Raw genomic sequence first — 16,814 nt, 5'->3', positions numbered from 1 at the left:
CAAAACAATTAAAATAATATTAATGTGTATTAGGCTGTGCACTCCAAGGGTGGTTTATGGAGCAATGGTCCGTTGGAACAATAAATTATTGTGGTCTAAAACCAGGTGTTTCAGTTTCGTTGTCCAACCCCTGTAGGTTGTGGTCTGTTATTCTAAAAACAAAATCAGCTGATATTAGTTAGATCTTACCTGCTGTACCTGATAAACAAATGCTAGAACTACAGGATGAGTCAAAAGACGCAGGACACCCGTTTATTTCAGGATAGCAGCCATGTAGCGTAAAAGATTGTCAACTCGTTTCTTGCTGGGGTATTCAGATAAGTAATTTTTCCTTCGATTTCTTTTCACTTTTAGTTCTGAAATAAAAGGGTATCCTGGGAGTTTTAAAAGCCTGTAAACTAGATGGCTAGGTCTAAGCAAGAATCACTTTTCAACCAATTCACAAAAACTCTGCGAGTGTATTGGAGCACTAACCTATCAGAGCTTCAAAGCAGTTGGCCATGGCGTGCCTGAGGTCAGACTCTCTGCACAGGTCAGGACCATGAGCGTACAGCATGAACCGGTCCAGCTCCAGTTTCTGCAAACAAACACAAAAGCGCCGTCATCAGTATCAGAGACACACATAGATCATATATAATGAGGGTAACCCTCATTTTCAATGTAGCTGAGCTTACATAGAGTTAAAGGGATTGAAACTTACATTAAAATTATAAAAACAAGCAAACAATGTAAGATTTAATTAAGAAAAAAATTTATAATTCAATATAAAAGGATATGCAAACAGGCTAAAATGTAAAGCAATAAAACAAAGAAATAAATACGTAGAATAATAAAATATAAACACCGTAAAAATAAATAAATAACAAAAATAAAGGACTAAAATAACCACATTTATAAAAATGTAAATGATGGAACTAAAATAAATAATAAAGTAAAAAATATTTAAAAATACATGTATGTATATGATAAGACATACGTACTTCCGTATTTTCGCGCACTATAAGGTGCACCGTATTATAAGGCCCACTATAAATGAACGTTGATTTTCTGCTTTATTTTCATACACAAGGCGCACTGGATTATATTACTTACTAATTCAGATATGCTCTCTGCTGGGTGGTGGTGGTGGGGGGTAGCTAACTAAGTTACGTAAAGCTACGCTAAATTAACAAAACTGTAATAAAAAGACTTACTTTTAGAGTGAAATGAGCGTTTGGATGTTAATCTACACAGATTTCTCTCCTGAAAACTGTTTATTTCGGTAAAGCACTTCCGTTATGTACATTTAGCTAATGCCACCCAACAGCTCTACACTGAGGAACCCTGAGTGCTCCGGTAAACCAGGGCGATATTAGCCAGCGGTTCCTCCCACACAGTTTGTTTTAACACGGTAAAAATGCAGGCTACAGGCTAATATATTCACCTTCGAACGACAAAAGAGCCAGCGCGGTTAGCGGGTAATGCTAATGCTGCTCCAACAGTGCTAGCCGGGGTTAGCAGCAGGCTACAGAACGATAAAGTCACATCTAAACAGGGAGTAGCTATGGCATCACATCAATGTCAAAAGTCGGGGAGAAAAAAAATAACAGGTGAAAAAAAATTAACCAGCTTGTTTTAAAATTTTGGATGTGTAAATTAACTTCTCGTGAGCAAAAATGTAAAACTCGCGAGCAAAAAAAAAAAGGGAATCATGAGCTGAACAGAATATCGCTTTCAAGCTTCATTTTTCTCCTCTCTGGTGTTTTTTTTTCCTCTCGAATTCACAGTTCTCCTCGTGCGCCATGCAAATTACCTGCGGCTGCAGTTTGGGCTTGACTGAGTTTTTTGCGCTTGAGTTTTGAAAGGGGTGTGTGACAGTTTGGGGGCGGAGTCAGGGTCGCCTCTCTCAGTGAATGGCTGTTATCTCCAGAGTTTGTGACGGACCTACTACCACCGGAGAGCCGATCGCTCCAGGCTAACAGAGCCGGAGAGCAAGCTGTTTGGATTTTAGCAGTTAGCCAGTTAGCTAACTCTCCTGCCATCCTTCTTTCTCTGCACTCCTCCGGCTCTTGGGGGTAGGGCCCCCGACATTTGACATTTATGTGACACCATAAGTAGTGGTTAGCGGCTAATGCTAATATCCAGCCTCGGCGCCGGAGAAATTAACTGAAACTCCTCTATAACTCTTCACTTCAGTGGAGTGGCTTTATTGGTCCTTACAACCTGACTAGTAAAATCCATACATAAGGCGCACTGGATAAAAAAAAAGGGCACTGGAAATGTTTTAGAAAATTAAAGGATTTAACTGCTAGTGGTTAGCCGCTAATGCTAATACTAGTAGTCCAGCCTTAGTTCTGGAGAAATTCGGGAATCTAAGCTTACTGTAAATAAAAGGAAGCGCTTTACTCCCAAATAACTACCCAAATTACTACCCAAATAAACAGTTTTAGGAAAGAAAAAAATAGCATTCTGCGCCATTTTGTTACTTCGTTTATCTTTACTTAGCTTAGTTACCCCCCCCCCCCCCCCCCGACCACCCCAGCAGCGAGACCTGCTGAACTAGAACTTCCTTATAGTGTCTCTTAAAATGCACCTTATAATCCAGTGCGCCTTATGTATGAAAATAGATCAGAAAATAGTCGTTTATTGATAGTGCACCTTATAATACAGTGTGCCTTATAGTCTGAAAAATACAGTATATACTCTTCCAATTCCTACATAGATATCTGTAAAATCACTGGTGAAATTTCACAGGGGGGAGGTCTAGTGTAACCAAAGCTTTAGTGAGATTTCTGTCAGGCTTAGTCAGATCAACCCTAATCCTGATTAATATAACCTTAAAATCTGACACAAATAAACTGTTTTAGAGACGATAACATTAATAACCAAACCATTTCCTACAGGTGCAGAACCATGACCCCCATCAATCCACCACAAATAACAGCAAACACAGAATAAATCACAAATGAGTCTTTCACTCATTTATCTCTCTCTCTCTCTTTCTCTCCGTAAATGACAGATGTTCCCATGCCCCACACAGATGTGGCACACAGCTACGAGTAGCCAAAGGACAAGAGGGGAGAGGAAAAAAAAAAAAAAGTAAATGAGACGAGAAATAATACTCTGTGACCTTCTCTGCACTCTCATTGGCTGTGAGGTCATTTGGAGAATGCACTGTATTACAACTTTTTAAGCTACATTCCAGTTATGAGCTTTTAGTTAAATAAACGAGAATAAAAGAGTATAAAATGCATATAAGACATCAATTAAAAACAATAGAGATCAATTTAAAACATAAAAAACTAAGATAATAAAAACTGATCATACTGCTAGCAGCTTAGTCTGCTGTGCCACCCATTGCACTGACTTTGGACTTGATAAAACACAGTGGACCAACAGCAGCAGATGACATCCAAACCCTCTCCAAATCATCACTGATCATCAGTATTCTAATTTTCTTAAAACCTTATTCATTTTTTTATTTCATTTTTTTTTTATTAGCTGTAAGCCGTAATTATTAACAATAAATGAAATAAACGCTTAAAATAGACCAGTGTGTGTGCAATACATCTGTATAATTTATGAGCTTCAGATTTTTTAAGATGCGCCTGTATCTACGCTGATGGGTGTGGTGGTCTTAAAATGATGCGTGTTGAGGTAAATTTCTGCTGTATTGCTATCTTGGTAACTGAAAACACAGGTGCATCACTGACTGGGAAAAAAAAAAAAAACTCTTGGAGCTCAGAACATGTACACCCTAGTTCGTTTCACGAACAGAAATGCAGCAGTGCACAATTGGGGTGGGCGATATGGCCCTAAAATAATATCGCAATATTTCATGGTATTTTTGCATTAACGATACTTTGACAAAACACTGAATTTTATCAGATGTGTAACAGAAGTCATGATGTGATCCAGAATGTCATGATACTAATAATATTGCACTCCATATATCGTTATATTTCCAGGATTAAAATAAAATAAATGATACTGGACAGATATAATCTGTCTCTAGTAGATATATAATGAGAAATGAGAACAGTGTGAATTTTTCTTTTGCTAAAAACAGCAAAAATTAGCACCCTGACAATTTAGGGTATAATATTGTTCACAACATTGAACACAACAAAAATGTTGCAGATATTATTGCGTATGTCACAATATGGCACACCACTAGTGCATAAACATGAATACTAAATAAAGTAACATTCCTGTTCCGTAAATGACCTGCCAACACCTTCACAGTCTGAACTCAAAGGTTAGTTTCCTCTGCTGAGAAGTGCAGAAGTGATGCCCCGTTCAAATACCAATCCGCCAAAGTCAGAGTGCACCTGCCTCAGTGATGCACTGATTGGTTTATTTTGTGTTTCGCAGCTTACTTTTCCCATTGCAAATTGTCCCATCGCATACAAGCACACTTTTCTCATCGTTACAAAAGCAAAGACACACCGACATGCTCTAAATCAACCTGCTTCGGTGTGCGGTTGACTGCTGGCCTACAGATCACTAACATAGGACCATATATTGTGTTAACAGAGTAATGTGGTGGAACACATCACCAGCACCAGATTTCACTGGGTTAAGCTCCTCGTGTTCAGCCTGGCCGTCACATACTTAATTACAGAGTTTTGGGCTCGTCGATTGATCTTCTCATCAAGCCACTTTGATGCTTAGTGCAAATTTCAGAGGCGAGAGATTTATTATGTTTCAGCGTGCAACTTTCAAGCGACGGCGACGCAATGGGACCGGGGGTGGGCAGAGGCAGCGTCGGGGTTGGAGTGTGTGTTTGATAAATCAGCAAAAGTCCACAGACATTAAATCACCCAAATCAAACCTTGTTCTTGCATGCAAAATTAAAAACAAAACAAAACAACAGAACAACAACAACAACAACAGCAACGGAGAGAGAGAGAGAGAGAAAAAAATCGTAACAAATCCGAACCCACGGGGAACGGCACAGAGTTTCACAGGGCCTAGCAGTGAAGTGGCGGATTATAGGCTCGTCTTCTGCGGATAGTTTTTGGAGAGATAATTACGAGGGTTCTAGCATGGAGGGGCTTAGCGGAAGAGAGAAACAGATTGAGAGAGAGAGAGAGAGAGAGACAGAGAGAGAGAGTGTAAACAACTCTTGCGAACACACTTATTGTACCTTTTTTTTTCCTGCCGACTAGCAAATTGAAACAAGGCAAAAACAGCGAGCTGCGGCTCATACAAATGCAGGGCAGCAGCAGGCTGGTATTCAGAAGGGAACGACATGAAAGATTAAAGTTTTAATTGCTTTTCTCTACATAGCCAGATGATTATTGTAGCACTGTGCAACTTACAGAGGCTTACGGAAAGGGAGGGAGAAATGGAGCAAGGTTTCCACAGCGGCGGCAGCGGCGGAGGCAGCGGTGAGGGGGCGTGGCTTTCCCCTCACGGGAAAATACTACACCACTGCCTTATACCACCAAAACAATAAGCTCTACGCTTTAATTACAAAGGCACAGAGGAAACACGAGGGGGTGTCAAGGCGAGGCGAGGGAGCGAGAGAATGTGAGAGAGGGACTGTAGGGTAAAAGAAGAGAGAGAGAGAAAGAGAGAGAGGTTCCCTTGTGAAGATGGGGCATGAATAAAGAAACACTAACAATGAAAAAGCAAAGATAAAGAGACAAAGATCCTTGAAACATTTTCACTTAAAATGAGCTGCAGTCTCCATCTCTCCACCCCTGAGCCAGTGGAGCACGTTCACCCAAACTCAATTACCATTCTCCCCCAGAACTTCCCCAACTTCCCAAACTACACACACAAACTACACACACCACACCTATTCCTGACTTTCCCTCACCGCTATATTACAAACAGCTAGCTTCTAATTCTGAACCCAGACCACTTTATAAGAAAGACAGGCTTTATGCAATAACTCACTGGCCACTTCATTAGAAACACCTACCTTCTACTTTCAACCACTGGCCAATTTATTGGAAACCCCTCTTTTCTACTTCCACGCAATGGCCACTTTATTAAAAAAAACCTACCTTTTAATTCAAAACAAAATGCCACTTTCTCAGAAATGCCTACTTTATACTTCCACTGACTACACACTTTATAAGAATGACAGACTTCGGGCAATAACTTACTGGCCACTTTATTAGAAACACCTACCTTCTACTTTAATCACTGGCCACTTTGTTAGAAACAACTAATATTAGAAACACTTAGCTTTTAATTCCACTCTGGCCACTTAATTAGAAACACTGTGCTTATAATTCCACTTACTGGAACCTTTATTAGAAACACATACCTTCTACTTCCACGCACTGGCCACTTTATTAGAAACACATACCTTCTACTTCCACACACTGGCCACTTTATTAGAAACACATACCTTCCACTTCCACGCACTGGCCACTTTACTAGAAACACCTGGCTTCTACTTCAACTCAATGGCCACTTTATAAGAAACACTTGGCTTCAGTACCACTCAATGGCCACTTTATTAGAAACACCTACGTTCTATTTTCACTCACTGGCCACTTTATTAGAAACACTGAGCTTATAAGTCAACTCACTGGAACCTTTATTAGAAACACATACCTTCTACTTCCACTAAATGGCCACTTTATAAGAAACACTTGGCTTCAATTTCCACTCACTGGACACTATTAGAAACACCTACCTTCTAATTCCACTTACTGGCCACTTTATTAGAAACACCTTTTATACTTCCATTTACTGGCCACTTTGTTACCGCAAAAATACCCTTATTATTTTAGGGCCATATTGCCCACCCCTAGATGGCATACATGGACAAACTACCACAGAAAAGTTAGAAAGTTTGCAAAGTGTTGACGAATGCAAATGACAGGAGCCGTAGGACCTGACTGAGGATGAGGTGAGACACAGGCAATGTGACGGTTAATGTTATCATTGTAGTGGATTAACCAGAGGATTTCTTCATTGCTTGGACACAAACACACACTACCCCCACTTTACGGCCTATAAGGAAACTTCGAACCCAGAACACTCTAAAAAAACCTTGGAGTAATCTTTTTTTCAAACAACCTTAAATTTCAAAATGACATTTACTGACTATTTCTTCACTCAGCCTCGCTCAAGAGCCCTAAATGCGAGTTTAGGGTAAAATTCTGTTTACATTCCTCCAAGTCATAAACCTCGGAGTTAAGGTAAACATTTGGAACATTTGCAACACCATCACTAGGACGGGACTGCGGATTTAAGAGAGTGTCAAAACTTAATTAATGCCTTGGAAATTGTTAATTCACCAAATATTATACCAATTTAGGGGTTTGTGCCTAGTTATTTCTGCAATCACTTAGAAATAAGATTAATGAAATTAAGAGAAATGTTCTAAGCTTGGAAATTCCATTGACCGTTTGTAAGTGAGACTCTCTCTGTTCACCAACCTCCCCAACCGTCGTAAATTCCGATGCCAGCCGCTTATCTAAGCACTCAGCAAAGGGGAGGAATTTCTCACTAAGAAGATTTTGCTTAAAATACATATATATTGACTATATAAAAAAGGTGTTTTATAGAATGTTTACTAAATAATGGTATATGTGTCTGGTATATGGTATATGTGTTTGGATGTGTCCTGATTGAATTCTCCTACACATTCAAGTCTGAATCAACAAGGTTTAATTAGCATTTGATAATATAGCTTTATTTGGTTATCAGTGGTTTAATCATGTATTATCTTTTAAGTGATTTAATTGGGTTTAAATAATAACATGACTCTTTCTGACAGAGTACCATCCATCATTGTATTCCTAAGATTATCTTGAGTATTACAACTGTTTGTGGGCAAAATATATATATATTACATTTATTGTGATTCAATTGTAAGATTGTGTTTCCTGAATTTATCATCACAAACTGATATGCTGAAAAATGTATTTTGATCCACTGTTTAGTTGAGTTTTCTTTTGGTTGGGTCTATTAGAAAAATAGACCACTAGCTGATGCATGCTGACCATGTGAGGGGGGGGTTTATGGCCCTTTGTGAATCCCCACCAAAGTTTGAAATTGCTCCTAGACCAATCAAAACACAGACATTTGGGCCACAGGGCCAATCATAGCTCAGGGGCCAAACAGGCCACAGAGACTAATAGTTAAACTGGGCAGACACAGTTCAGTTTTCCAGTTTAGAGTTTCCAGTTCAGAGTTTAGTTCAGTTCAGTTCGGAGGAGTTGGAGGAGAAGCAGTTGGAGTTAGAGAAGGAGTGGAAGAAGATGAGTTGAGGAAAACAGTTAGAGGAGAGAGGTTAGGGAGCCCAGAGATGGAGAAAGGATAGACTGTTAGTTTAGTCATCTTAAGTTAGTTTTCTTAGACTAGTGCATTTAATCTTCAAGTATATTAATATTAGCTATCCTAGTTAAAATATCTAAGGTTATTTTACAATCTACGAAGCCAAGCATTATTCCATCTAAGTTTAGCTAAAGTACAGCTGAAAAGGAGATCCGCCAGATCCAACCCAGAAACCTGCGGTCCGGAGGCCACCAGCAAGCCAGCTGAGAGTGGGGATTTCCCTGTGGGTTCTAATGGGGCTCCGTGCTGACACAGGAAGTCAACCCACCCTGCAGACAGGCTCACGTGATCCTTTTTCGGGGTGAAGCATCAGACGACCAACCCAGGCGGACGTCACCAAGGCCCACTTCAACAACTCAGAGTAAGGCAGAGCTGGGTTTAATCTTTCGGCAGATGGTGTCTGTTGGTCATGGTTTGGTCGGGTCTTTAATAGAGCGTCTTTAGTATAGATGACTCATTTTGAGTTGCTTGGTTGGAAATAAGAACTGGTTTCGTAGACTTAAAATGCCTTAGACCCTTATTTAGAAATATTCACTTAATAGTTCTATTAATCTTTATTCCTTTCATATCAGCATTATAACGTGTTGGTTCTTTTATTTCTCATTTATTATTCTACACTATGATTTGATATATAATGGCTACATTATGACTTTTTAATGAATTATTTACTCATATCTGTGTGATTTAATAAATACTTTTATTTTACAAAACCTGTCATTTCAGTGTGTTTTTCTGGATAACTTGGTTATGAAAATTTCTGTCACCTGTAGAAACCACACCCTGAGATGTCTTGTGTTATTAATTAATTTGATTAATTAATTAATTAATTAATTAATCTAATTAAATTAATTTAATAACTGGCGCCCAATTAAAAATATTTCAACATCTCAATTAGCACCAGGTATTAAACCACTGAGCCCGCTACATCATGATGCATTACATTATAAAAGTTTATAAAAAAAAAAGAACTTATAAAAAAAAAAAAAATGTTTTCACGGTTTTCATACTTTGACATGTTTCAATTATAGATTAAACAACAGCACTGCCTCTGTTCACTCGGTCTGTTTCAACTTCCCAAACCCGGAAGAAAATTAAATTATTAAAAATAGCTCTTTTTTTTTTTTTAAGCAGCAAAGTAATCTGGTATGGCAACATCATCTCACAATCCAGCCCTATGCTGACCACAGTCCAGCCTCTGTCCAGCCCGGCCTGCATCACCCAGCTCGAGCTGCACCTCAGAAACAGCCTGTTCTCCCCTCAAGGGCCTGGCAGGACAGATCAAAACACACGGCTCTAAAACAGCATTTACCTGCAGGCAGTGTGCTCCAGAAACAGCTCATAACAACAACTGTCCTTTAATCGGCTGCACTTTTATTAGATGCAGTCACATCCTCGCAAATCCCGCATTCATCATCTCGCTCGGCCGCTGTTTTACTAATTAAATAATCAAATACATGAAATTAGATCACTATGGGCTCCTGAGCAGGTGACGGGGGGTGTCTCACGGGCGCACACTGTGCCTGTAGCAAGCTCGTGGCTGGATATTTCTGGGTGGTGGATGTCTCTGAAAGGTAGCAGTGACAGTGATGTGTGTGAGGAACTCAGATTTGACGGGTATAATGTGAGACCAATAATTATGAGCTTATATTAAAAGAGCAAAAAAAAAAAAAAACATTTTCTAAATTGAATGCATAATTAATATCTTGGCGCATTCATTTTCTGTACTAATTCATAAAATGATCAGATTTAAGTATGTCATCGGATATTAAGGGAACATGCTACGAACATGCTACACGATTCGATTCAATTCTCGATTTTCTTTTTTTTTTTTTTACAGTAGCCTATGCCAGTTTTAGATTAGTCTATTGTCAGTCATTGGTTTGATTTATCAAATTTACAATATCTTATTTCAAAAGGTTGGCTTGATATAAGTGATGCAAAGTGATACAAGTGATCTGTAATACACCACATTAGGCACTAATGGTCAAATTTAAATAATTTAATTAAGATATATATGTAATGCCATCTATTGTTTTTTTTTTGTAGCAGCAGTGTGCACTATTAAAACAGCAATGTGCAACATAAAATAAATAATAAAAAAATACAGGAACAGTCATGTACAAAATCATAGAACAATTAGAGCCTTAACAAACTATATATACATATAATTCTGTTTTTGTTTTAAACCTGGATTACTAGGTACGGAACAGAACAGTAAGCAAACACATCTAAGCTGCAGTACTGGCGTCCCTTTGAAAAGCTCCATGTATACAATGCATTTGATAGATAGCTTATACAGCTTAGACCCCAGAAGGACTACAAGACGGAAGATGCAAAACTGGAAAATTCTCTCCTGAACAGGTAGGCGCTTGGCTTCAGCTAATGTTCACTAACCTCAGCTTGGCAATTCATCACTGGTACAGGTGGGTAATACGACTATACTTAATTGTATTGTGGTCAGTTTTAAAGATATCCATTACATGGAGCTAGAAGAACATCTATATCAACTGTCCATTTCATTTAAAAAAAGTGTCATTTGTGCTGTTTAACTAGAAAAGAGTCACTTTGATCATGTAAAATCAAACTATACATTATACTAAACATGGGATAGTATTTGAAATGCATTATGCATTATGTTTAAAAAGGTTTTGTTGCTACTGATGCATTTTGACTGATCATGTGTACTGCGCTAAATGTTGTGTACATTTAAAAAGGGTTTTAAACATTGGGATGGAATGTTTTTACAAATCAGAAACCAAAAATCAAAAAGTGTCTCTTTGGGCATCTCTGTGCGTTTAAATAACCTTTGGGCATCTCCAAGTGTCCCTTTTGGGCATCTCCAAGTGTCCCTTTTGGGCATCTCCAAGTGTCCCCCTTTTGGGCATCTCCAAGTGTCCCCCTTTTGGGCATCTCCAAGTGTCCCCCTTTTGGGCATCTCCAAGTGTCCCCCTTTTGGGCATCTCCAAGTGTCCCCCTTTTGGGCATCTCCAAGTGTCCCCCTTTTGGGCATCTCCAAGTGTCCCCCTTTTGGGCATCTCCAAGTGTCCCCCTTTTGGGCATCTCCAAGTGTCCCCCTTTTGGGCATCTCCAAGTGTCCCCCTTTTGGGCATCTCCAAGTGTGCCCCTTTTGGGCATCTCCAAGTGTCCAAATGTCTCTTTGGGCATCTCCAAAATTATTTATATTTGAAGCAACACACTGCATTCATCAGAACCAATGTCCACAAACATTTAGACATAGCTTATTGCGTACACTATGTCCAAGACAGTCTATGAAAAGAAGCCCATTTAAAATCTTAAAACAACACACAGCAGGATCACTGAGTCACAAGTCTGGAAATGGATTCCTAAGGCTAGTTAAGAAAAGCTACAGACAGTTTGCATTAAAAAAAAAATTTGTGAAGATAAGAGTTCTGGCATATAAGTAAAATACTGTAAACTTTATGCACTGTTCTGTTGGAAGACAAAATACAGCCCAATTACATACAGACCTGTTATATTATGACTACAAAGGGGATTAAGGTCCCGTCCACACTAAGCCAGATATTTTTAAAAATGGAGGTTTTTAAAAATATCTTCGTCCACACGAGAAGCGTTTTCAGAAATATCCCGTCCACATGGAAACGCCATACCACTCAAAAACGCTGAAATGAACAGGAATTCTCTAGACATTTGGATGTTTTCTCATCACTCCTCAACAACAACTACTTCATTTTTTTTTTTTTCCCACCAACTTTTTACCAATTTCCCCGTCCACACGGCTCTGCTGGGAGCAGAGTTTTCAAAAATCTCCACCTTGGACGGAAGCCCAACGGAGACAATATAATTTTTTTTTATTATTACTTACAATACAATACTGCACACTCGTAAGTGAGATATTAAAAAAATACAAGAATTTTATCAGATTTGTAACAGAAGTCAATGACCCAAAATGTCATGATACTAATAATAATAATGCTCTCCAAATATCTCCATATATCCAGGATTAAAGTAAAATAAATGATACTGGACAAATATAATCTCTAGTAGATATATAGTGGCAAATGGGATGGGTGATACGGCACGATATTTCAGGGTATAATATCGTTCACGATATTAAAAAATTTTGACGATATCGTGTACGATACGATATGGCACACCCCTACTGGACAGATACAAGTGCTGATCTGGAACAATGAACCTTCTTGCTGTATTTACTTTCTTGCTCCAGCACCAGACAGCTCTGACCAATCAGAGGAGACAATGTGCTCATGCGGTTTGTATCTCAGAAAATTAGAATATTAATAAGACCAATTGGTATTTTTGGCAGTGTGGGCAGTGTGCCAAGTCCTGCTGGAAAATGAAATCTGCATATAATTTTGTATGAAAACACTGCTCTGACTTTGACTTGATAGAACACAGTGGACCAACATCAGCAGATGACATGTCTCTCCAAACCATCACTGACCATTAGTAAAATTTTGCATTTCATTTGTTTCCACAATTGTTGGATTTCATTGGCTGTAAGCCATAATCAACAATATTTAATATGAAGTAGATCACTCTTGTGTGTTATACATCTATATAATATATGAGTTTCACATTGAAACTTAAAAGTAACTTTTCAATGAAATTCTAATTATCTGAGATGCAGTAGTAAATCCTTTTTAAATTAGTTACTTTTTCTGCTTTTATTCCGCAATGTTAAAAAATAGATTTTATCAGCAATTTTGACTGGAAATGCAACAAATAAGAGGCTCATTTCACGTCACCCTTCTAATGAATCCCACTGCGTCTCAGCTGTGTGTGGTAAATAATGAAGACGTTCAGACAGGAGCGTTTTTATTTCCTCACAGACGATCAGCGAACGGTTTCTACTCTCCATTTTTCTACACAACAGAAGTAATAGATTTCAGCCTTTCTAACCTAAAACCTCATTCTAATGGCACCTCTTCTGAATGTAATTAAGCGAGATGTGAGATGATAGCACCGTCTACATCCAAATTGCATTTGTCAAGTTCAGGAAGTGACCTTTGCGGATGGAACAGTAATTCACCAATTAACATGGACATATGAGGCTGGCAGAGTGGTTCAGTCAAACGGAATTGGCAGGAATCGTGAATTTATGCAAAGCGACGAGTCGGCTTCAGGTATGTATGGAGTATGAGCAATGCACTCAGACAGGTGTTAATTTAAACAGCACAAAATGCAAATTATCATTGAATATTTGCAATAATAGAGCATTTTAAATTGAAATGTTTCTGTCTGGATTTAAAGCGTTTTTATTCTTTGGAGGTACAACACTCATAGTTACTATAGATGTGAATTTCTATGCATAATATGACTCGCTTAAGATTCAGAGGTCTGGATTGTGATTATAAAATGATTATCGTTCGAGCATCTTGATGCATCATTTTCTTCTACACAGGATTTTTCTTTCCTCGCTGCATGACTACTCTGTTATTTTAAAGTAAAATATTTGTAGTGATACATAATGAATCCTGCTATTTAATAGACTATTAGAAACTATTTTTATTTGCTATATTTTCATATATAAGGTACACCGGATTATAAGACATATTAGTAGACACTAGTAAGGAACAAGGGTGTCGCCATGCTTCCCCTCTAATCCAGCAAAGTCAAACTAGCACTGGATGTTAATCTACACAGATTTCTCTCCTGAAAACTGTTTAATTGGAAAGAGTTAGCGCTTCCATTTATTTACAGTAAGCTAAGATTTACAATATTTTAGTAAGGTTAGCAACAACCCTAGATGCGGTTTGCAATAGCCCTAGCCACGGTTAGCTACAGCGCTAGCCACGGTTAGCGACTATAGCAGCAACCCTAGTTGTGGTTTGCAGCAGCCCTAGATGTGGTTAGCAGCAGCCCTAGCCACAGTAATAGCAGCAACCCTAGCCACGGTTAGCAGCAACCCTAGATGTGGTTAGCAGCAACCCTAGATGTGGTTAGCAGCAGCCCTAGCCACAGTTATAGCAGCAGTGCTAGCCAAGGTTAGCAGCAACCCTAGCCACGGTTAGCAGCAGCGCTAGCCATTGTTAGCAGCAGCGCTAGCCACGGTTAGCAACAGCGCTAGCTGCGGTTAGTTGCAGTGCTAGCCACAGTTAGCAGCGCTTAGTGCTAGTAAACGCTGCCAGACAGCATTACAATGAAGAACTCTGAGTATTCTGGTAAGCCAGGGCGCTATCAGCTAGAGGTACCGAGTTTTATTAAAAAGTAAGACATGAATTGTGACATACATGTCTAGAAATAAATGATCGCCACCATACCACCATCATATTGGTCATCCAGTGACCAATGCAGCTATCTGTCTATATATATATATATTTTATATATATATATATATATATAAATAAAATAAAAGTGGAGGCTGCAGGTCCCAAACTATCAACTAAAATTTCACTGTCATTTCAGGACTGTAATTGCATTATTATTCTAACATAACATATCATTACATCAGTGGCTTTAAATATTTTAAAATGACAATAATAATAATTTTAGATAAATCTACTTATGGAACACAATATGTTGTATAAAAAACTAGCCATTATGACAGATCTGTATCTGTATTACTAGGCTACAGTAAAGCATCCAGAAAGGGTTTTATAGGCAGGTATGTTTCTCTTCACTTACTGTGATTAACTGGATATCAATTTGTTTACTCTCGCAGACATTTGAACATCAGGATTTCTCATAAAGCACATCCTTAGCATTGACATATCGTCATATAAAAAGGCTCACCTTGGCCAGCATGGCTAGATGCTGATTCTGAACGATAGCAGTGCGATAAGTAGCCAAGCCACCCTCCTCCAGACTTGGAAACAGGTAATACAGATGAACGCTGTAAAAATAAACACAAATAAAAAGACGACATTAGACCTTCAGTGTTTTTCTGCATGCTGAAAAAATCTTGTAGCTATCAAGAATGTTTAGATCATTCTGAATAGTCAAAAAGCATAATTTATGTAGATTAAATTAACTTAAATGTGCTACTTGGTGGATCTGCGTATTCAGACACCCACAGATTACTTACTGATTCAGTCCTATACATATTACAATGTTATGTGAAACCCTAGATTATGACTTTTACTCCATAGAGTTGTATTAAACAGCATTTTACATAATATGCTAAAACTACACACACAATTGCTTTCATGCAAAACCCTGTAACCACACCAGTGTCCATTTTTTATTGAATTGAAAATCAAAAAAAATCATTTATTTCAGTAACTCAATTCAAAAGGATGAAACTCATAGATTCATTACACACAGAGTGATTTGTTTACATTGTTTATATCTTTTACTGCACAATAAGGCAAACATAAAATCCTTTAAAATCATCAGTGCACCCAATAATCCAGTGCACCTTATGTATGAATGTTTACAAGTCAGGCTGTAGTAAAGCAAGTCTGATAAAGTGCAGCGTTATACAGGAGCTTCAGTTTAGTTCTCCAGTACAGAGACTTGAGATTGAAGCAGGATTAGCTCTTTTCCAGTTTAGAGGGGAGTATTATCGGCCTGTAGCCATCAGCTAAGCCCTACTAGCACTGCTGGTGCAGCATTAGCATTACCCACTAACCTCACTAAGCACTTGCTCTTTCACGAATTAGAGGTGAGTACTATCGGCCTGTAGCCTGTTGCTAAGCCGGGCTAGCACTGCTGGAGCAGCATCAGCATTACCTGCTAACCGTGCTAAGTGCTAGCCCTTTCACCGTTCAGAGGTGAGTACTTTGAACTGTAGTCTGCACGTTAACCGTGTTAAAACAAGCTACGTGGGAAGAACCGCTAGCTTATATCAGGCTGGCTTACCGGAACACTTAGGGTTCTTTAGTGTGGGGCTGTCGAGCTAACCACAGCTAGCCTTAGTGGAAAGCTGCAAATCTAAGCGTAATGTAAATAAACAAAAGCCCTTTACTCGCCCACAAACAGTTGCAGGAGAGATTTAGTTTTAAGAGTTACAGTTTTATTTACTTTGCTCTACAGTTAAAGAAAACCTAAAAGTCAGTATCCCCCAAAACTAGAATATTGTGAAAAAGTTTTTGATACTGTAGACTCAAGGTGTCGCACTCCAATAAGCTAATCAACAGAAAACACCCGCAAAAGGTTTCTGTGGCCTTTAAAATTGATCCTCAGTCTGGTTCAGTAAGCTACAAAATCATAGGCAGAACTGCCAAAGCAGAATTTAGAGGAAGATTCTAGGGGGGTGGACTATTGCTGGAGACTGTGCTTTAAAAGTTACCACACACAGATGTATCCAGGACATGGGATTCAACAGTCAGATTCCTTGTGTAAAAGTCACTCATGACACAAATTAGCCATAGCATTAGCATCTAACCTGGGCAAAGGAGAAAAAGGACTGGACTGTTGCTCAGTGGTCCAAAGTCCTGTTTTCAGATAAAAATACATTTTGGAAAATTTGAAAAAACAAGGTCCCAGAGTGTGGAGGACGGTTGTAGAGGCACACAATCCAAACTGGCTGAGGTCTAGTGTGACTTTTTTTTTTAAGATCAGTGCTGGTGTTGGTCCCCTGTGTT

The 16,814-nt window shown here is 38.7% G+C and overlaps 1 protein-coding gene across 2 annotated transcripts in view; it reads right to left on the bottom strand.

Moving 5' to 3' along the window:
- The window catches only part of drosha (drosha ribonuclease III), a 220,371-nt gene that overhangs the window by 141,107 nt on the left and 62,450 nt on the right, over positions 1 to 16,814 (bottom strand). For both annotated transcript variants that reach the window (XM_022666045.2, XM_022666046.2), the window contains exons 20-21: positions 15,022 to 15,121; positions 475 to 577 (exon numbers count right to left, since the gene is read on the bottom strand). In XM_022666045.2, coding sequence (XP_022521766.2) covers positions 475 to 577; positions 15,022 to 15,121 — 203 coding nt within the window. The remainder of the gene's footprint in view (positions 1 to 474; positions 578 to 15,021; positions 15,122 to 16,814) is intronic.

This window comes from Astyanax mexicanus, chromosome 15 (assembly GCF_023375975.1).
Source record: "Astyanax mexicanus isolate ESR-SI-001 chromosome 15, AstMex3_surface, whole genome shotgun sequence".
Taxonomy (NCBI): Eukaryota; Metazoa; Chordata; class Actinopteri; order Characiformes; family Acestrorhamphidae; genus Astyanax; species Astyanax mexicanus.
Note: the sequence above shows the minus strand (reverse complement) of the source record. Positions and strands in the feature narration are given on the sequence as shown.